This window comes from Paralichthys olivaceus, chromosome 11, assembly GCF_024713975.1.
Source record: "Paralichthys olivaceus isolate ysfri-2021 chromosome 11, ASM2471397v2, whole genome shotgun sequence".
Classification (NCBI taxonomy): Eukaryota; Metazoa; Chordata; class Actinopteri; order Pleuronectiformes; family Paralichthyidae; genus Paralichthys; species Paralichthys olivaceus.
Window position 1 is genome coordinate 4,579,469 of NC_091103.1, and position 21,493 is coordinate 4,600,961.

At 42.8% G+C, this 21,493-nt stretch overlaps 2 protein-coding genes and 1 long non-coding RNA gene across 4 annotated transcripts; 2 read left to right on the forward strand and 1 right to left on the reverse strand.

Moving 5' to 3' along the window:
• The first annotated feature begins 678 nt into the window (after positions 1-678).
• crk (v-crk avian sarcoma virus CT10 oncogene homolog) lies at positions 679-10,150 on the forward strand. The gene is made up of 3 exons (XM_020095140.2): positions 679-1,319; positions 1,970-2,550; positions 6,541-10,150. Exons 1-3 carry the CDS (start codon positions 1,100-1,102, stop codon positions 6,676-6,678), a joined length of 939 nt encoding a protein of 312 aa, XP_019950699.2. The 5' UTR covers positions 679-1,099; the 3' UTR covers positions 6,679-10,150.
• LOC138412102 (uncharacterized) lies at positions 10,141-12,230 on the reverse strand. The gene is made up of 3 exons (XR_011244607.1): positions 12,094-12,230; positions 11,661-11,788; positions 10,141-11,041 (listed from the first exon to the last, which is right to left on the reverse strand). It is a non-coding gene; the product is annotated as an uncharacterized lncRNA (long non-coding RNA).
• Positions 12,014-21,172, forward strand: ywhae1 (tyrosine 3-monooxygenase/tryptophan 5-monooxygenase activation protein, epsilon polypeptide 1). Of its 2 annotated transcripts, XM_069534888.1 has the most exons (7): positions 12,170-12,440; positions 14,001-14,200; positions 14,970-15,076; positions 15,302-15,508; positions 16,225-16,361; positions 17,866-17,917; positions 20,016-20,137. In XM_069534888.1, the coding sequence occupies exons 1-6, from the start codon at positions 12,377-12,379 to the stop codon at positions 17,871-17,873; spliced, it is 723 nt and encodes a 240-aa protein (XP_069390989.1). In that variant the 5' UTR covers positions 12,170-12,376; the 3' UTR covers positions 17,874-17,917; positions 20,016-20,137. The 2 variants fall into 2 exon arrangements, with proteins under 2 accessions (XP_069390988.1, XP_069390989.1); XM_069534887.1 differs by lacking the exon at positions 17,866-17,917 and having other exon boundaries at positions 12,014-12,440; positions 20,016-21,172.
• Positions 21,173-21,493: the final 321 nt, after the last annotated feature.

A 21,493-nucleotide genomic window follows, 5' to 3' on the forward strand; every position in this document is an offset into this window, starting at 1 on the left:
AGGCTGTCACACACACAAACACACACACGCACAGAAAGAGCAAGTATGATGACAGAGGAGAAGCAGCCTCCACATTCAATAGAATAATGATACTGTATTATTAACTATATGGCTACTACTACTACTAATAATAATAATAACACTTAATGTCCGTATTTTCTAAAGTGAATTCTTCATGTATCATGTGATGTATGGGGGACAAAGGTGATGGTGTTGGGCATCAAACCACAACAGGCAGGTGTGGACCACACTGATGGTCCTCGCCTGACATCTAGTGGTCTGTTTTGCAAAGTGCAAAGCTGCCTTTATTAACCGTGCAGGTATGTTTGTGTGATGAAGAGGAGCGCGTGACACACACACACACACACACGTGAGGAGTGTGTGTCTGCAGTGTTTCTGCAGCAGAGCAGCACATGTGGTGTGAGACACACTTTACATCTCAACACACACTCAAGAGTCCAGCAGAGACAGTCAGAGCCGGAAACAGCGGTTTACTGACTGTACCTCCAAAATAAAAGCAAAGGTAAAATAAGCATTACAAAAGGAAACAAGGACAATTTTATTGAATGAGAAACGAAACAAGCGTGAAATTGGAATATTGAACAAACGTGTCTCTCGTATTTAGACTCTGATCGGTTTAAACTTGTGTTGTGAGGGATTATTGTCTAGTGCCCCCGAATGCGGAAGTGCACGTGTTACTAAACCCCGCACGCTTGACCACGTGCGTCTGGCGGCACATAACCGCTGCGTCACATCCGGCGAGATTGGTCTTTTTTTGTTTTCCCGTATCCGCCATTTCAGTTTTTTGAAGTTAGTTGTCATCGGCCGCGGTGTAGTAGCAGGATTTGTGCGGCTCAAAGCTCCGGGGAGACGAACGGGGCAGAAATCCGCTCCCAGGCCAGACTCCGGTGGTCCGTGCTTCCCGGCGGAGTCGCTGTGTCGGAGATTTGATGTCCAGACGAGCAGCTGCGGATGTCTCCTGTTTACTGAACGTGCTCTAGGCGCTAAAGTTTTTGTATGAGTTGAAGGCTCCGCTCGCGGATAACGGGAGGGAGAGCACGGAAGGCCCCGGTGAAGCCTCGGCTTTGGAGTGGTTATCATGGCCGGAAATTTTGACGCGGAGGACCGCGGCAGCTGGTACTGGGGTCGGCTGAGCAGGCAGGAGGCTGTGTCCCTGCTGCAGGGGCAGCGGCACGGCGTGTTCCTAGTGCGGGACTCCATCACCAGCCCCGGCGACTACGTGCTCTCGGTGTCGGAGAACTCCAAAGTCTCACATTACATCATCAACAGCATCAGCAACAACCGGCAGTCCGGTCCAGGTAAGAGAGCGGCGGCGGGCTGAGGGGGCGCCTCTTGTGGGTTGGAGATGCTGATGTGACCGCTCTTGCATGACTTGCACCAAAGGCGGTGCGCAGTGGGGTCCCTTCTCTCTCTCTCTCTCTCTCCCCCCACCCACCCCCCTCATGAGTGGAGGATACAGCAGGCCAGACACCCCGAAACACGTGCTGGTGTAACGGCGGCTTATTAGCAGACAGACACACCTCTGATCAGGATGCTCACCAGATGTTACACAACATGGTGTCTGAGCTGAGCCCACTGGTGCACGTTGATGGGCGGCGTGAGTGTAGTAATGTGTGGACTGGTGCACCGTTAAAACCAGTCTCATTCAGCAGCTGGAAGAGTTTTGGAGATGTTTGAAAGTCAGACTTTGTCTCCTGCCTGTGCTGCAGCAGAATATGTCTTTTTTTTTTTTGTTTCCTCGTAGCTTTCTCAAAGATGCACAGCGCTTTGTTGGAAGGAAACAAAATGCCAAATAAGGAAACACGAATCCTTCCTTGTCATTCTGGAAATCACCACCATCACACGTAGTTACAGAAATAAACAGGATTCACGCCTGACACATTTGAACATGCTCAAGTTGGTAACTTGTCTCTCTGACGCCTCTTCCATCCTCCCTTGTTTCCATCAGGTTTGGTCCACCCCAGGTTCCGTATCGGTGACCAGGAGTTCGACGCCCTCCCCGCTTTGCTAGAATTCTACAAAATCCACTACTTAGACACCACCACTTTGATAGAACCCATCAACAAGTCCAAACACACCTCCTTCACCAACGTGGGCCCTGGCGGAGGCCCCCCACCACGCCTGGAAGACGAGTACGTCCGAGCACTTTTCGACTTCCCCGGCAATGATGAGGAGGATCTCCCGTTCAAGAAGGGTGACATCCTCCGCGTTCTCGAGAAGCCAGAGGAGCAGTGGTGGAATGCCCAGAACTCAGAGGGCCGAGCGGGGATGATCCCAGTGCCGTACGTTGAGAAGTACCGACCGGCGTCTCCCAATTCGGTGGCCGGGCCTGGCGTGCCGCCGGGAGGGATGGGGATTCTAGGGAACTCTGACGGCTCCACGGCTCAGTCCGGCACTCCGCTTCTGGGAGACCCCAGCCAGTACGCCCAGCCCACCCCTCTCCCAAACCTCCAGAATGGACCTGTGTATGCCAGGGCCATACAGAAGAGGGTGCCCAACGCTTACGACAAGACAGCCCTGGCTTTAGAGGTAAATATGGACATGCTGTGTTTCGCCTTGACGCCCAGCATCCTCTTAACATGTGCTTAAGGGAAGAAGACATTGAGCAAAGAGGGATGTAGGAGTAGCCCTGTAAAGCTTATCATGTCTGAGCTCACATTGTTTGGTGCTTTGATTTTTTTCTTCTGTATTTGTTGAGCAGGAATCAAGGTCAGAAAATCCTCATTCAACCCTCTGTGTAGTTTTTCCTCAATAATCTATAAGCATTGTAATAAGTCCTCTTTGGAGATCAGTGTAGTGACAGCACAGTTAATCTGTAAAGTCGGAAGTAGCTTCAACATTCAGCGTTAGACTTGCATTTGAGTTCAAGGTACTTTTTTTAACAGTAACTCCCAGTAAAAGATGAAAGGGTTTCCCAAAATATGAAAATTCCCATTAAGCTCTGCTCCCAGTAGCTGGACTGTTATAAGTGTCCGGAAGCAAGAGCAAGGCTCCCACGGAGCAGGTCGTTGGGGGAAGGAAATAGTTTGTGTTTGGGAACAGGACCATTTCCTTTAGTCTCTGTGAAGCCAGGAGTCAAGCTGAGCCTGGAGTTCAACTTGGAGACGGAGCCGTCGCTGTGTGCTCATGTCTCCTTCCCTCGGCGCTGGACATTACTGCCAGAGACACAGATCCCACCTTTGTGTTTTTCTAAACTGTACCGTCATTTCTTTTTGCGGAGCCGTAGCACTGCTGCTGTTTGAACTTTACTTAGTTCCACCTGTCATGTAGATCCTGTGTAGAGTATGGGCTGGTTTCTACCACTCCCACCTGTGGCAGACTTTTCCGGCTCTGACCAGTGTGAGGCTGCTTGTTTTCTCAGCTCTAGTTTTCCAGGAATGACTCAGCACCGTGATACTGGACAGTTAATAATTAGCTCGACTTTCCTTGTGTCGTCTTCAGTAAACCCACCAATCGTGAAGATTAATGTTCAGCAACTGAAACTCACTTGCCGTCATGCATACATGTAATCCTTGTTTCATATGGAATTATATGTTCTACTACGTGTTTTTGAAGTTTTAAACAAAACCTTTCAGCATCATCGTGACAGTGGTTACGGACTTTTATGAAAAATGGACGTTGATGTTAGTTTAGATCTGCGGAGATTGTAGTTTGAAATAAAGGCAGCGAAAATGTTGACAAACACCTGCGATAAAATCGGTCCTAGTAAACAGTAGTCCTGCAACTCATTTCTAAAAAGAGATTCTGCATGTGAATATACAAAGGGAAACATTACTAACAGACCCAAACAAAAGTTGTTCAGTTAACTATGAGTCTCTTCATCCGTAGCATGACGACAACCAGTGTGAAACTTGAAGTGTTGAATTGAAGCTGTGCCTCAGAGGGGTTGGATCAGCTGTGTGATCATTTCTAGGCCTCAGTTTGTGGTGCTGCTTTACGTGACTGCATCATGGTGTTTAGTATCTCCCTTTATTCTATAAACACAGGGAGCCGAAGTAGAAAGAGAAAAAACAGCCTAGTATTTAGTGATGGATTACAATAACAAGCAGCTGTGATCAGTATGTGTCAAATGGCTGTGGCTTGTTGCATAATGATGATAGGGTCTGCATACTTGGTGTAGCCAGGGATGTCCTGAGCCAACCCTGAGAACCAACATGCAGCCAAGTAAATAGTGATTTAATGCGCTGGTACCTGCTGCATAAAGCCTCATCAAGTTCTAACCTTCAGCCCAGTCTCTTGGGTAAACCCTCTGTTTAAAAAACAAACAAATGAAGCACCAAATATGTCCTGTCAAAACACCGGAGCTCCTCCCGGACACAACACTGATGTCAAAGAGTGACCCACATAACAAGCTAACAGCCGTCTTAGTTAATGAAATCCACAAGCAGCAGCGAGGCATCCGAGCAGAGTCATGTCGAGTTATTGCCGTCATGTTGCAGTTGTCACCGTTTGGATTTAAAAGATTATCAAAATCTCTTCTCACATGTGCTGCTGTTTATCTCATGTGATAGTGAACTAAATATCTTTGAGTTTTGCTCCGACGTCGTGCTTTACTCCTATCTGAATGTGACGGTCTCGTCTTCGTCGGTGTTTGAGGGGGTTTGCAGTTTTATTCGTTCATTGTTCGATGGATTTGTGTGAAGTGTACATAACTTCTTCATTTAAAAATGCACATATACAATGGAAATGTAGCTCCAAAACATTTCATCACAAGATCCTTGAAATCAGATAAGCCTTTGAGTGTTTCACCTTTATGCCCACGAACAGGTTCTCTTATCTACCAACATCTCAGTTGACCATAACATCTCTTTACTTAAAGGTCCAGTATGTAAGATTTAGGTGAAAGGGAAATTTAATGTAGAATAACCCTCATGATGTTTTCACTAGTTCGTTTCCTCCAAATTGTATGAACTGTAGTTTTCTTTACCCCAGAAAAGACCCTTTATATTCAAATACTGTATATTTACATGGAGGGGACCCTCTCTACAGAGGCCGCCATGTTTTTTACATTAGTCCAGACTGGACAAACTAAACATCTTTTGAGTTTTTATGACAACTGAAGCTACCACAGGTTCTTTCTCATGTTTGGAAGGAGAGGGTGAGGTGAGGGGTGTTCAGCTGCAACATGAACCTTCATCACTAGATATCACAACATTCTACACACTGTACCTTTAAGTTCAGTTTTTTCTGTTCTTGGAGGACAGATAGCCAGTGGAGATAGAACGTGTCGGTCAGATAAAGAAACACTTTGAAGATGACGCTTTGGTTTTTTTTTTTACTCTTTTACACACACATTTATTGAACAAATGCTTGAAAAGAATTAGCAGATTAGTCACTAATTAAAACAACAATATCTTGCAGCCCCACACAACATCAATGCAGGACATTGTACTGTGTGAAGTACTAGAAAACAGGAATCCACTTGAGATTCAAAGTTGTCAAATCTATCTTAATTGCTGCACTCATTTTATTTCACGTGCAGCTGTGATAAGTGATGCGAATGCTGCCAGTTACACATTAAACAGAGTTGTCAGGGCTGGCACCAGGCTATCACACTGATACTAGAGCTCTTAGAAGAGCTTTAACCTCCGACTGTTCAGTCATCACTCACAAAGATCTGAACTTTGGAACTGACTGTTGGCCCTTGTTTGCACAGGTTCAATGACACAGGTACAGCCACTCCTCTGCCTGTGCAGGTCAACTGTAACCATACGTGCGTCCTCCTGACAGCCAGACTGCGGCTCAGCAGCGTTTTCACATCACCAAATCTGTGTTGAATAGATTTCCAATCATTGTTTAGTCTGTAAAATCTTCCATTTTCCAATTTCCAACACTCAAGGTGACGGCTTCAAGCATCTCATTTCCTCTGGTGAAAAGTCCAGAATGTTCCGTTTCAGCACTCCAGCAACCATCAGTTAATGTAATGGTTCAGTTGTTCGACTGGATATTAATAACCTGCTAATTGGACCATTGATTAATGGTTTTCAGACGAGTTTCTTATCAAGAGAAAACTGAATTAGCTTTATTACTGTTCATGTGTGTGGTTTATATGGAAGTTTGAATGATTTACTGAACTTTTTTTTCATATATTCGATGTCAGCTATTTCAGAGGTCTGTAAGCAACCGACACAATCGTCCAAAGTTTTAATTAAAATCAAATCGCACCAAACTCGGCACTGCACCTTCTCTGGAAATTCACAACACGGCTTGCGACACACGTGTCAGACAGACAGACGTTTGTGGAATTAGTAGGTAGATGTCTTTTATTCCCTGGGAAATATAAACAAACCAACAAATGGAGAGGGGTGAAATCATAACCTCCTTAATAACATAAGGAGCTGGACATGGTGGAATCTCAGCAGTTTGACTGTATATAACTGATTAATTGCTTATTGCTGATTATTTTTGTCAAATGTATTAATTTTGCAGCTTTTTCTGACAGTTTTGTTCTTAGTTTTACTTCTGCTGTCGTTATTTCTGCACTCTCACACCTTTCCTCTCTCCCCTCCCTCCATCCAGGTGGGCGATATGGTGAAGGTGACCAAAATTAATATAAATGGCCAGTGGGAGGGGGAATGTAAAGGCAAGCGTGGCCACTTTCCCTTCACTCATGTCAATCTGCTGGACCAGCACAATGCCGAGGATGAACTCAGCTGAGAACGGACAGCAGGGCTGCGACCTGGACACTAGTATTCAACACTTTCTCACCCCTCCCCTCTCTCCTTAACTTCCTTCTCCACACACTCACCTGCTCCCTCCTCCCCCACGTCTGCTCCAGCTCTTACCTGCACCAAGTACAATTTCCGAGGAATCATGGAGAACAGAAATAAACCGACCCCGTGTTGGTCACTTGTTATACACACATCCTCCAGTTCTACCCTTCAGATTAATCATACCTGCCGTCCTCCACTGCCTGCTCTGACTGACTGACTTCAGAATGGGTCATATACTCCACAGTGGAAACGGAAGATAAACTGCGTCTCCTGCTCTGCGGGTATGGCAACACTGTTAAGATCCTCCCCTCATCACGTCCCTGTCGTGGACGCATTATCAACACTCACTCCTCAGGAGACCTGTCGCCACAGAATTCAGCCACTTCCTCTTCCTGTGTTGGAGCCAGTAGATAATGACACTCGGCACTGTGTCATTTTTCGTCCTCATCCGTCACCATGTTTACGCCGCTGTAGGATCACTCATGCTGTAATCACTTCACTTGGGAATACAGAAACAAGTTAAAGAGTAACAACACATTTCCATGTGTTTTCGTCTGGTTTGAAGCTGTTATGCAACCATTATTAATTTTTTTACACATTGTTAAAGGAATAGATTGACAGATTGTGAAGCTCATTTGCTTTCTTGAGTTAGAAGAGATACCTCCTGCCTGGACAGGGAATATCAAGATAATAATGTAAGCTTAGCTTGAAGACTCGGAAGTAGGAGGAAATGGCTTGTTGAGCGAATCCTCCAATCAGCAAGTTATATTCTGTTTGTTTACACCAAACAAACTACAGAGTATATTCAGGCAATTCAGTTTGACAAGTGTTTTGTACCTACTTGTCGGCTGGGAGCAGTTGTCAGGCAACCAGCAGAGAGTAAGTCACTCCACTTGGTGAAGAAAGAAATAGTGTAAAACATCAAATTGTTATTGTCTCTTGCTGAAACATGGCAGATCCTTTTACCTTTGGAGGGAGCCAGGCTTCCCGCTTCCCCCCAGTTTCAGTCTTTATGCTAAGCTAACCGGCCGCTGTTAACGTGCAGACAAGACAGTGGTATCAATCTTCCATCTAACTCTTAAATAGAAAGTAAAAAACAAAAGGTGCATTTTCCAAAAAGTCCAGCCTTTCTTTTTAAATCTGATCTGTTTGTAGTGAGCAAATAAAACTTGCAATGACACACCACACAGGATGCCGTTACTCACTCAAACCTGCTATGGCAGTGTTATTTTGTTTTTCTACAGTTGCGCCTCATTTTTCCAGACTGGTATTTCCTCAGTGGTAATATCTTCATTCAGGAAATGAAAGAAATAGGGGGTGACTGCTTTTGAAGGTATTTGTAGGAGGTAACACCTAATATTTAAGTTCCAAAACCTGGACAGACGTGTTCCCAGCTCACCGAAGCTGAAGGGAATGGTGTTTTGTAGTTTAAAAAAAAAAAGCAATGCATCAACTTTTGTTTTAATTGGACGTGAATGCATCATTACTTTTGGTTTAATCCAAGACTGTGAGCGACACACGCAGGTAGACTCAAATGACTGGATAATTTGTCACTTGGGATAATTAACAAGGAGAGACATGGTGTCTCAAGAAAGAGCGGAAAAAGTTAGTCACCTTGAAGGGAACAGTTCTCAAGAAGCAGTGAATTTATAGGAAATGTTTGTTGAGGTGGAGATGAAGGCAACACTACACTCACCCTTTCTCTTCAGCTCTCTGCTCACCCCGTGCACCCATCACCTACAACCACCAAGTAGTCTTTTTGTAAGAAAAAAGTACATATTGCTATGAAATGATGAACTGTGTGATTGTCATTACATGCTAAAAAATATTTGTATTATTATTTTGTAGTTTTCTTTATGGCTGGGTTCGACTGCAAGAAATGGGTTTCAATGTACAATTTACAAGGGAGTGATTGGCTGCTGGTGCAAAATAGATCAACTGACTGGGTGGGGAAGGGTGGGCACATTTGTTTGCCCCCAGCCATCGCAATACCCCTTGTTCCAGTTCTGCATCTGATGTGCATGAATGAAGTTGAACAGAGTGAACGTAGGCTTTCCACCACGTTAGTTATTAATGTCTTCTTTATCTTAGTGCTCTCCATTCAGCTCACTGAGTATTACCTTAGCAAAACAGACTGCTCCGTGTTCAGATCTTGTCAAATGTGTTGAAGAAAAGAACGTGGTGTTATTTGGTACCTGCCCTTTGTTTTTAACCTCTTCATAATCCCGCTGCCACCTTGCACTATTCTGTTCTTTTAAAACCTCAGGCTTATGAGCCTGTGTTTTTCCTTGTGCTTTCTCACTTTTTTTAATCCTCTGCCCCTTCTTTTATTTAAAGCCTCTACGATGCACATGCCAACGTGGACTTTTCCTTTCACTGTTTTCTCACTACCCTCTGCCATTTTTGTATCGCCGAGAGATCAGGCAAATCTTATAGTACAGACTGCCCTTCTTCTCAAAGGGTTTGAATTCTGTTGAGGTTGAATCAATCTACTTTTTGACACCTGACAATCATCACCCACATTTATCATAATGCATAAACTGGTTTGGATTGAAGCAGGCTGGATGTACAGCTCAGACATTTGCTTGAGGGAAGCAGCTCCACTTTGAATTAGATCAGTGAAAACTTGCTGTCTCTTTCAACTGACGGTTTCTCTCAGATGTCATGGTTCAGTATCTTTGGCCAGCACAGCTTGTCACCTTTAGGTGGCACTGTGGCAACATTCAGAAAGATGGGATCCTTCTGGAAACCATATTCTGCCAGTGCTTATGAGATTTAAGAATTTTTAACAAAATGCACTTAACTGCTTTTATGCTGACTTTGCATTGACTCTATTCTCTCCTTTTTATGGTTTTCAATCCTCCCTGAATGCTCCCACACATAAGTTTCCCTGACCTTAAAGCTCTGCCTGACAAACTGTCGTGCTTTAAATTTGTATTTTCAAGTTGGCCATATTCCACACACCCGTGTTAAAAGATTTCTGGTTTGAAATATTTGGCTGATTTCTTGGAAAAGTCTGTGGTCTAGGAAAGTAACATTTGTGTTTGCTGCCAGTTTTTTTTGTTTGTTTTTTGACAAAGTCCCTTTTTATCTGTGTAGTTGTGATCAAATCAAGCTTCTTTGTCACTCACATAGCACATGGCAAGTGCTTAGCTACATAAATCATTATCTTATAAATTGTGTTGCCAATGAAACCACCAAGAAGTATTTTTTTAGTAGCCCTGCATGAAGTCATTCATTTCCTTTCACAAAAAGGAAGGGGTGTCAAAATGCCAGTGGAAATTGTGTTAATATCAAAATGTGCCATTTTATTATAACACTATATTCTTTCAAGACAATTGAAATTACCTTTTTATTTTCTGTAGCATGTAATGTGTTAATATACTAGTAAATAAAGTCAAACCCATGACAAATTATTTGTTTAATGTTTTTTTTGTTGTTGGTATGTTTTTGAAAAGGATGAGTGCTCCTGAGTCAGGAAACAAACTGTCCAACAGCTACCACCTGAACATTACAATCAAGAAATATAACATGTCTTCACAGTATAACACCAAGTCTTCAGGGATATCAGTCTGTCCATTAAGGAAGCACAAGTGGTTTAGGATAAATTTCACCTGCTTTAGTGCAAATGATAGTGACAACAGATGCAATGGAAAAACAAAAGCAAGAAACTCCCATAAATGGAATGGTTGCTCTCTCCTTATCCTTCCCGACTGAGTCTTCTCTAGTTTTGTGTTCTGCTATAGTGTCCTTGTCACTCCTGGCAGCATGAGGCAGTTCCTGCAGCACGATCAGGTCACACAGGTAGTCCAGCTCCTCCAGGAAGGCACATCCATACGTGTGGACGCAAGAAGGTTTGCTGTGTCTCCCAGCACAATCTCAAGAGAATGGAGGAAACACCAGGAGACCGGTTGTTACACGAGGAGAGCTTGACAGGGCCGTAGAAGGGCATCAACCCAGCTGCAGTACCGGTATCGGCTCCTTTATGCAAAGAGGAACAGGAGGAGCACTGCCAGAGCCCGACAAAATGACCTCCAGCAGTCTACTGCTGTGCATTTGTGCGACCAAACTGTCAGAAACAGATTCCATGAGAGCCTGACGTCCTCTAGTGGGACCTGTGCTCTGCTGTTATGTAAAATCCTCAGTGACTTTCAGACCTTATGCTCCTACAGTGGGCCCTGGGTTCCTCCTGGTGCAGGACAATGCCCCACATCATGTGGTCAGAGTGTGTAGACCGCTCCTAGATGACATTGACTGGCCCTCACGTTCCCCTGACCTAAATCCAACTGAGCACCTATGGGACGTACCTTGACAGACATTTTTATTTTTATTTTAGATTATTTATCTCCTAATAAATAATCCATCTGTTAATGTTAAAACACAGAATGTTGCATTGTGGTTATTCATAACACTAAAATAAAAGTATAAAATTAGTTATTGGTTATATTTTACATTATGTCGTTGATGTAATTAATGAGGTTAGAGGAGAAAAGATGAAGTTACTACACACAATAATTAGTGAAACTGTTGGGTTACTCCATTCATTTTAAGGACCTTATTATGTTATGATTTAACGCTTAAAATGGAACTAAATTTAATACCTTTTATTTTAGTTCATTCATTTTGTTGCCTGGATTTTAGTGAAGCACTGTGTAACCTTGTTTAGATAAGTGCTTTACAAATAAAGTTAGAATTGACTCCAAGAGATCGCAAATATCTGAGTGAGAGCCTCTGGACTTTCTGCAGACTTTCTCCAGCCAGGCCCCTGGTATAAAGTCTGCAGAAAGTCCTGATTTGACAACACAGGAGGAGATCCTCCGCAGGATTCACCACAAGCAAGTAGGCCTGTTGATGTTGTTTCTGACAAAAACCTGATCTTCACAGTGAAAATAATATGTTACCTCTTCCTGCTGCACAAATCCTCACCTGAGATTTCTGTGTTGTCGTCATTACATCTGAGCGGAGACCCTCCTGCTTGCCATGTACTCCTGTCAAAGACAAACTCTGCAGAAAGTCCAAGACCGAATTATCCGGACTTCCTCCGGAGGTCATGTCTAAAAAAAAATGATGATGGTATGTTAGGCCCAGGTTGAAAGCACTCACACAGTCAGACACAGTGTCGTTGTGGATCAGATCTCCAGTGTGTCTTTGTCTGAGTCATAAAGACCCTGATGCTGTTGAGTTATTTTTCACTTTGAGCTGCAGAATCCGTCACGTGGCTTTAAATGGTGTAAGAGTACAAGATGTCACAGATCTTTTTTTTTCGTCTGCAGACGGAATCATTGTTTTTCCATCGAGGGGGGAAATTAGACTTTAACAACAACTATAATAATATAATAATGTTTAACGTCACTCTCACGATGACATGGTTTCTCTCCAGCTCCTCGCAGTGAAGTGAAGCTGGTGGGTGGATCACACAGCTGGTGCTTCAATGTGCGTATACGCAAAGGACCCGGATGAGGCTCGTCGCCATCATTAATCCAGCCCAGCGCAGCGCTGCCGGTGGGGCGGAACACCACTCATCGACCCTGTTGGATTGTACGGATCCGCCGCCGACAGACCTGGCACGCCACCGCGTTTTTCACTAAGTGATTGCCAGTTCGATCAGTTTTTCGCTTCTCTACCAGCATCCCCCGGACACGATGGACGAGCAGAGCGACCAGGTTTATTTGGCCAAACTCGCCGAGCAGGCAGAGCGATACGACGGTGAGTCTCGTCTTCTTAGCCGCTGGCTGCGTGCGGGACATGTTCGCAGCTGGTATTTTTTTTTTTTTTTTTTTTTTTTCTCCCCTCTTCTCTTCCTCCCTCCATGCTAGCTAATGGTAACCGTGCAAAGTGTTCGCTAGCAGCTCGCCGTTAGCCGCGGCTAACACAGCTAACGTGGCCACGACCGCCAAGCGGCTTGTCGCTCGCCGACACGACACGCGACTAATTCACTCCGGGGGAGAGAGTCTAACGTGGCGTGATATCGAAATATCTAACCGCGGAGGAGGGCTGAGCTCCGGGGGGAAACCGCACGAGCGGGGCTCGAGAGCGGCTAACGTTAGCGGAGGGGATGTAACAAAATGGCGGATTACTGGAGCGTGAGCTGTCAGTACTTGCCCCCCCCACCCCCTCCCCCCCTCTGCACCATGCTAGCTCTGTAAGCGTGAACATTTGAGCTCCTGCTTCGGTTCGTTCTCTCAACCGGCACCTAATATGTTACCGTGCTCTTTCTTCTTTTTCTTTTTTTATACCCATACTAACAATTTAACATCCATCCAGTTTTTTTTTTTCATTTTTTAATTTCTTCCTGCGATTCGGTTTACCGGCCGAGAGCTAATTTAGACGCTAGCGAGGCGTTAGCTCCTTGTCGCTAAGTGAGTTAGCAAGTGAGTGGGAGGGCATCTGTGCACTTGGTGGGGTGTTCCCCCCCTGAACACGGGCTGTGCAGATCGATGGAGAAAACGCTCCCGTTACACTGTCATACCATTGCGGGCCTGACAGTGGCTGTTTTTAGACGCCCGCCTGCGCCTCCAGTCCTGCGTTGCCCAGAAACGTGAAGTGAATGTGCCATGACTCATTCACGGGATTTGAACCGAGTGTATTTCCAGAGTGATTTAAAGTTGACCGGCTGAGTGGTGTCCTGGGCCGGAATGCAGTCATATTGTTGTTCTGCCACAGCCTGGCCAGTGTTAACACTAATCCTTACAGCGAATAGATGGATTTCTGAAGTCGTATACTGCGAAGAATTACATGGGCCTCACGCTCGCAGAGAACCGCGGGCCTGCGCGTTCTGACGATTTATTTATTATTCACAGTGAAATGTACACCCTGCTATGTGAAATCAGCGCCACATCCACGATAATTGAACCTTTAAAGAACATATCAATGATTTATTAAGGAAGTGAGTGGTTCTATGGGTGTGTTAGCTTGGTTGTTGAATGGGTGGAGGCTTGACACTGACAAGGAAGCCACGTTAACGTGTATTCTTAACACACCATATCAGGTCACCTCTAAATCTAGTGCATTTTGCAACTTACCAATAATTATCTCTGAGCCTGACAAATGTTTAACCATCCAACCAATCAAAAAAAAAAAAAACTCAAGGATTTGTGAAGCAGATATAATTGGCATGCTGCTGGTCAACCCAACTTGAGACCACCGTGTCGTCAGCTACCATGACGAGATAATTGACATCTTGTGTGCACGCTGAAGAATCAACGTGAATGTAAAATATGTAATTAACACAGCAGAGTGCATAAATGGGATTTGTTTTTTTAACAGAGATGGTGACTTATATGAAGAACGTGGCGGGTATGAACGTGGAGCTCACAGTGGAAGAGAGGAACCTACTATCAGTGGCCTACAAGAATGTGATCGGAGCTCGGAGAGCCTCCTGGAGAATAATCAGCAGTATCGAATCCAGGGAAGAGAGCAAGTGCGGAGAAGACAAACTGAAGATGATCCGGGATTACAGGCAAACGGTAACTAAGCCAGTATTCACAATCTGTCTTTCAGGAACGCATAAAGTTACCATGTCCCATCGTCCTCTCTGTTTCTCATTTCAAAGCATTTCAGGTTTGCTTTGCTGATGTGAAATCACTTGCTCATATTAATAATGCACGTCATGAGGCACCTACTGGACAGACTGCATCTGAGTCATAGTTGGCAAGTGGTGCACTCTTTTGCTTTTATGAAGGGAAACAAGAGCTGGCTATTATTATGGGAGAGGCTGGGTGTGTCAGATGGGAGAGGCAGTTGGACTGCAGTCAATGACCTAATGGGATTCATAGATGAGTTATCCTGCTCCTGTAACTTTATTTTGTTATTAGTTCTCTAACTCCCTCAGGAGTACACATTTACTTGGTAAGCATTCAACAACATTGAAATTGAATCAACAGAAATTAAATTTCAATCTATTAGCAGACTATCAGAAAGATGTTTACTGATAAACACTGCATAGTTGGCAGTTTGAATTTCCCTTGACTTCTTGACTTGACAAAGTAAAACCAAACTGTTCTGCCAGAAAAGTAAAAGAACATACTGGTTTTAATGTCGTGTCTCATCCGTGGAGCCCACAGGAGGACATGGACAGCTACAGTGGAAGTCATATTTGAACATATTAAGACACATGCACCTACATTGAAGCTAAACTAAAATTTGCATTATAGAAATTGCTTTATTTGGAAATATATGACAACAAACATTTTTGCTAATTAAATTATGACTTTATTTGTCTTTGTTTGGTGGCAGGTGGAAAAGGAGCTGAAGGCGATCTGTAATGATATTCTGGATGCACTGGAGAGGCACCTACTCCCCTCTGCTGCCATGGGAGAGTCTAAGGTCTTTTACAACAAAATGTAAGAGCTTTGTGGTCTGAATATTACTACATATCTGACTAAATGAATCGTCTCTATTCCTTTCACAGAATGTTGTGTAACGTTTGGGGCTTGCGTCCTTATTTGACAGATTCATATGGTTGAATAGGAAAAAATGTACTTATTCCAGACAGTAAAATAATTCAATAATTTGTATCGAATATTGTCGCGCACCACTAAGTAATTTTTTTCCCAAAACATTTGCAGGAAGGGAGACTACCACAGGTATCTGGCAGAGTTTGCCACTGGCAATGACAGAAAGGAGGCGGCAGAGAACAGCCTGGTGGCCTACAAAACAGCTACCGACCTAGCCATGTCCGAGCTGCCTCCCACACACCCCATTCGCCTCGGCCTTGCCCTCAACTTTTCCGTCTTCTACTATGAGATCCTCAACTCGCCCGACCGTGCATGCAGGTCACTGTTTCTTCAATACATTTTCTCTCTTGTATAGATTTAAGTTTGATGAACAATGTTAAAGCAGAGTTATCTTATGTGTACGTATTAAATGTCTTCACAGGGGGTTTAGAAAGGATCCAACGTGTCAGTGTACTGACAAACAGTTAGGAATCATCTAATGATTTCATTGTCCTTTGTTAATCAGTCTCAGTTGCAGACTCGCTCCAGTTTTTTCATCTGCCAAATCATGTGTATTGTTCTCACAAGTGATGCTAAAGCGTTAAATGCCCAATTTGAAATTCATGTTTTATTGTATTACCACGTTAATCCCAATGGATGTCACGAGGCTTTGTTTTGACACAGGTCAATTTAAACACGCCTTTGTCTAAACGTTTGTAAGACATAACGGTTAATCATGTTAACATCCTGCTTAAATCAGTATACAGTGACACCTTGTTTATGCAGAAATTTCCCCTAGTCATCTTTAAAACTGCTAGACCTCGTTTTGAAGCCATCTGTGTAGCATCAGCTTTATGTTCACACATAAATGAATAAAAAACTGATACATAATATTGAATATAGCATTATATATGTAATGTGACAGATGTGCATAGTGCAGCTCGAAAAATGAGCAGTTGAATCTTACATGTATAAACATGATTTCTCATATCGCTGACAGAACCTGCTCAGAACTCTGAATCTTTAAGTATATGGTGCTGAATGTGTTTGCTCAGGTTGGCGAAGGCTGCATTTGATGACGCCATCGCAGAATTGGACACACTGAGTGAAGACAGCTACAAGGACTCCACGCTTATCATGCAGTTGTTACGTGACAACCTGACACTATGGACTTCAGATATGCAGGGAGAAGGTAAGAGGCTCATACCATGGTGGCCATTCATAATACTTCTGTCGGACATGATATACACTAACATTTTCTCTGCATCGGCACTGTGTCTGTCTGTTCTTGTCTCTGATCAACGTCTTTTTCCAGGATTAGGCCCTCATTGATCATTTCACCCACACCTCACTCATCTCCTGTTACACACCTAAAAACATTTGTTCTGAATTTATAACATTTGTCAATAACTCAGAGCAGCCTGATAAATGATCTGTTGAGTCAGCAGTAATACAACGCCCATGTGTTGGTAGATTATAATGTTGTACTTTTTACCAGTAAGAGTAAGCCTTTGACTTTGATTCTGATATGGCTGTGACACAACTTTGGGTACAATTTGACAAACTGGGTCTCTAGTTATGTGTAATTTCTTTGTATCTATCACAAAGTAAAGCAGATGTTTGTGTTTACCTGACATTCCTTATATCATAGTCAAATAAGTTCAATGCCCCGTCTGCTGAGGTTTTAAGAAGGAACCAGCATTGAACATCCAGACAAATGTTTTTGTAGATATAAGATAACATTTTGACACAACTGGGGTAGAATCAATAATCAAATAATAAGGAGGGTAAATGACTGTGGGAAGTGCAGCCATGAAAAAAAATAGAATACACGTTCAACAGCCTAAGCTTAAGGGCATGTATCATGCTGCTCACACTGCATGTCCATGTACAGAGTGCGGGATCCAGAGTGGCTGAAGGGAAATCCGCCATTAAAAACAAAAACTCACAATCATTCTACCAAACTAAGATCACCTGTCTCCACCTTGCAGCTTTATATTCTAGCACTGAAATTACAGTAGAATATGTTACAAAACTACAGATGAATTAATGCAGCGGTTGTTGAGCAGCTCAGAGTTGTTCTTCCTGTTTCTGGATCTCTCGGGCAGGAGAAAAGTAAACTTCAAAGTGTGCTTGAATAGTTTTCCTTAAAAACATTTAGCTCACATCTTTGAAGATATAACACAGGGGGTGTGGGTCTCAATCAAATCTGAAAAGTTTTCTTTGGGACTGTCAACCCCAAATTCTGTTTTTGACATTATCACTTCTTTGTACTGGAGATCTTGGTTTCAGATCTTTTAAGGTTATTTACTTGATACAACTGCATTTTCTTCAACTCTGCCAATTAGTTCTGACATTTGTCCCAGCTGTTGTATTTTTACAAACAGCAAAAAACCAGTCGTCTTTTTAAAATATGCATAGTGGTGTTTCTTCTTCCCCGAAACAATCAGTCATCAACGGAAAAAATCAGCTGGAGATGAAAGCTGCTATTGTCACAACTGCAAGCTGCAGCTTGTTAAAACAGTTAATTATATGAGTTGAAAATGTACCTCCTGGAATTAAAAAAAAATTCAAACTATGATTTTGATGTAAGGACAAAAAATTTGATTCATTCTTTCTCTTCCTCCGGTCATTCCAGTAGTTTATATTTATTTCTCATCATCTCTCTTGTCTTTTTCTCATTCCTTCTGCTGTAGAGTCCTAAAGGAAACAAACCAGACTGTTCATTTCCCATGTTAACTGTACTTTGTAAGTGTTGCTCACCCAAGCCTTGCTGTGTGTGTGACTCACCTCTCAACATGAATTAACTCATGGTTAAATAATGCAGTCCACTCACCTGTTGCTTTGTCGCTCACTCATTCATTGGATCTTGGGTCTTACCACCACAGTCAGTTGGAACTCTTTCTTGACTAGGGCTGCCACCCAATAGTTTACTAAATGTTATTCTAAGTCGACCAAGGTTTAATCGGTCGTTTGGACGAAGGAAAATACATCCTAAAAGTGGAATCATTCAATTAGCACGGACAGACATTGTTTACATGGCTGTTCCCTGTGGTTAATAGATAATTAAATACGTAGGGCAGGGCGATATGGCCTAAAACAAATAGCATCTCTCCATTACGTATCTCGATATTTTGAAATCTCCTCTAAATCACTATACATATGTTAAATTCCTGAAGTCCACAGGCAGTGGCTAGGTTAGCGAATGTTAGCATTTCCGACGGTCCTTGAATGCACCTCGTTGGAAACTATCAGCGGCGTTAATGTCTGGGAATGTCTTCTGATCATTGAGCAGCTGTGGATCATAGAGGAAACTCAGTGTTTGCACTCTTTGTTTCTACTGTTCTTCAGTCACTGACCAGCTGCTCTGAACAACACTGTCAATAACCGTCTCTGAACTCTCGTCAACCCGCTGGGGCTCTTCGCCCTCTCCACGCTCTCTTCCCTCCTCTACTGATACAAAAATATTCGAGCAGGAGAGTTTTCTGGACGGGCGGGGAGTGAGCTGTCATTTCGAGAAGTTAAACCCTGAAAAGACGATATCCCGCAAACTCTGGAGGCAAACATTGTTGTCTGTTAGCCAATTAGCATAGTATCGCGCTAACTTTAGATAGCATAGATAAACATGGTCTATCTAAATGTTTGGTGGCATGAATCCACATTGTGCACATTTGTTAGTTTTAGAAATTCAGAAGTTGTGTGATTTATTGAAATAAATCAACAAAATGTCTCCTGGTTGGTTCTTCAGTCACATTTAGACTCATCTGCGCTTTTGCCTCATTAACAAGCAGCTGGTCTTCACTTGCTTAATGCGTGTGCCTGTAAAATATAAAGGTGTATTATCACTATTTCTACAATATTATCTATAATATCCTTCCTCAGCCTTGAAACGCAAACTCTTCTGATGCCCCCTTAAATATTTCAAATTAAAATCAATTGACAGCTTGAACTAACAACTACTTGTAGAATAAAATAACTCTTTGTTGGGGGGGGGGCAGTCCTGCTCATGAGAGTGTCGGTAGTTCCACTCAGTGTTCACTAAGTTACCTATTAAACCTGTATGCACACCAAGCAGCAGAGGGTTGGCATGGTAGACTGCACACTCTGTACACTGTGCACATTTAACACTTTCAGACCCCAGTTAATGGGATAGTTCACCCAAAAAGGAAAATTCACTCATTATCTACCATCTATGTCAATGGAGGGGTGGGTGAAGCGTTTGAGTCCACAAAACCAAATCCAATACTATTGAAGTAACTGGGGGGGGGGGGGGGGGGGCACTTCTTCAAACGGAATAAAAACATGAAATGGGTCGTTCAGGTTTGAATGTTGTACTGATGTGCTAATGCATCAGTCACTATAATATCTGTATGCATGTTGCGTTTGGTTCGTAATGCAGCATTGTCAAAAAACACAAACCCACACACCCATCACTTTGTTGTTCTACACCAAGCCCTTCACCCTTGTCTACACTGTCTCACCTAATTCAGGAGTCAGGCGCTTGCTACCCTGTGATTCAGTTTTAGCAGCGTCTTCCAGCAGCCAACAGTAGCTTGAAGCATTAAAGACGCTGGAGGAGCAGACCAGTTTTAACCAGTTTTTTTATTAAAGTAATTGGCATTTAGGTATTTTGTATAAAAATGAAAAAGCCTTGACATTTTGCTCGTTTCCAAACTGGATATTTTTTAATTTCACTGAGTTCCTTTGGCTTTGTACCAAACATAAAGCCTGTCTGCCTCTCACTCGCTGTTAACAGTAAAAACCTTGTTTTAAGCTGAGTAATCACATTCTGATGACAGCCATTTAAAAAATAAAATAAAATGTAACTGTGCTTTTTCTCCACCAGGTGAAGAACAGAATAAAGAGGTACTGCAAGACGTAGAGGACGAGGCCCAGTGAGACTATGCCACCAACAGCCAACAACTTGAGACCCTCCCCTCACCACCTCACACTCCTCATCCCTCCTACTTCATCTCCCCCCTCTCAAACTCACCTTCCTCCTCTCCTTCCTTCCCCCTTTTTCCTTTCTTCCACCTCTGCAGTTCCGTGGCCCAACAGAGCCACGTAGTTAAACAGGTTTATTTTTCTCTTCTTTTTTATTTTTATATTAGCCCTTACATCATTCAAGTAAATACCACTTAATTGAGACAGGAAATACAATGTTAGACAGACAAAGATAATGAGAATCCCTTTTTTTTTTGTCCTGGTACAAGCAGTTCTGAGATGTTATCTTTGTTTTCATTATTGTATTTTTGTTTGTTTTTTTGCTTTTTCCTCAATATTTTTATCAGTTGCTGGATGTATTGAGATTTTTTTCTTAATGTAATTACAGAAATTAACTTTTATTACTGATAATGTTGACTATTAGTTATGGGAGCTATTTTATCTCTGTTTTTAGTGAAATGTCGAATGCGAATCATCATCTTTTTTATGGGCAATTTGAAAACTACAAGTGCCCTTTTTGTTAACTTAGGTTTTCAGTGGAAGTTGGCAAAATTCGCGATATCCATGTGGGGCAAAGAAGTGCTGAACTTTTACACCATAGTGATTCTGTCATCATGTTTTTGTAGTTGTCCTTGGACTGTACCTTGTGCTGAAATACTGTAACTGTGCAAACATGCTGAATCTCTGATGGTCGACTTGCGGCTAGCTGGTGGTTTTAATTTTGAAAACTTGGGAGATTTCTCACTTGTGTAAAAGGCAAGTCTCAATTTTGCCCCGCTCCTCGACAGAGAGCTCTAAAATCAAGGTAGTCAGCGCTTGCATGCGTTAACACATCTCTGCTGCTTCTCCCCTACTCTTCACTAAAGCTCCTCTTGGTCCAGAGGTTTGTTTTTTTTTTTCTTTTGTTGTTTCTCTTCTTGTTTTGCTTCATTATGTGTAACTTGGAGCTGATTTGTACTACTGGATATCTGACTGGAGCCACAGACAGGGAATCTGTATTGTTCTTACTTAAACACAGCATGGAATTAACATTAAACAATCTAAATTAAACATTACAAACTGACTGGTCGCTTTTATTCTTTTCTTTTGCCTTTTAAACAACTGATGTTGCTGCTTATCTTTGTCTTATATGAACAAATATAATCCTGGGAACAGTTTGTTCAAACCGTTTGTCACGACTGTAGTAAAGGGGAATCTTGCTTTTCCTGTTTCTTGTTGAAGCCTCTGCCAGATAGGATTTGAATGAAACCTTACATAATCCAAGTTTGATGAGTAACTCGCAGGTGTTTGTTCACAATTCAAACACAGAATGTTAGTAGTGGCTCTTCACCACAAAAGCAGACAGACCTTAACAGTGTTGCCACACAGAGCAGATGTTGC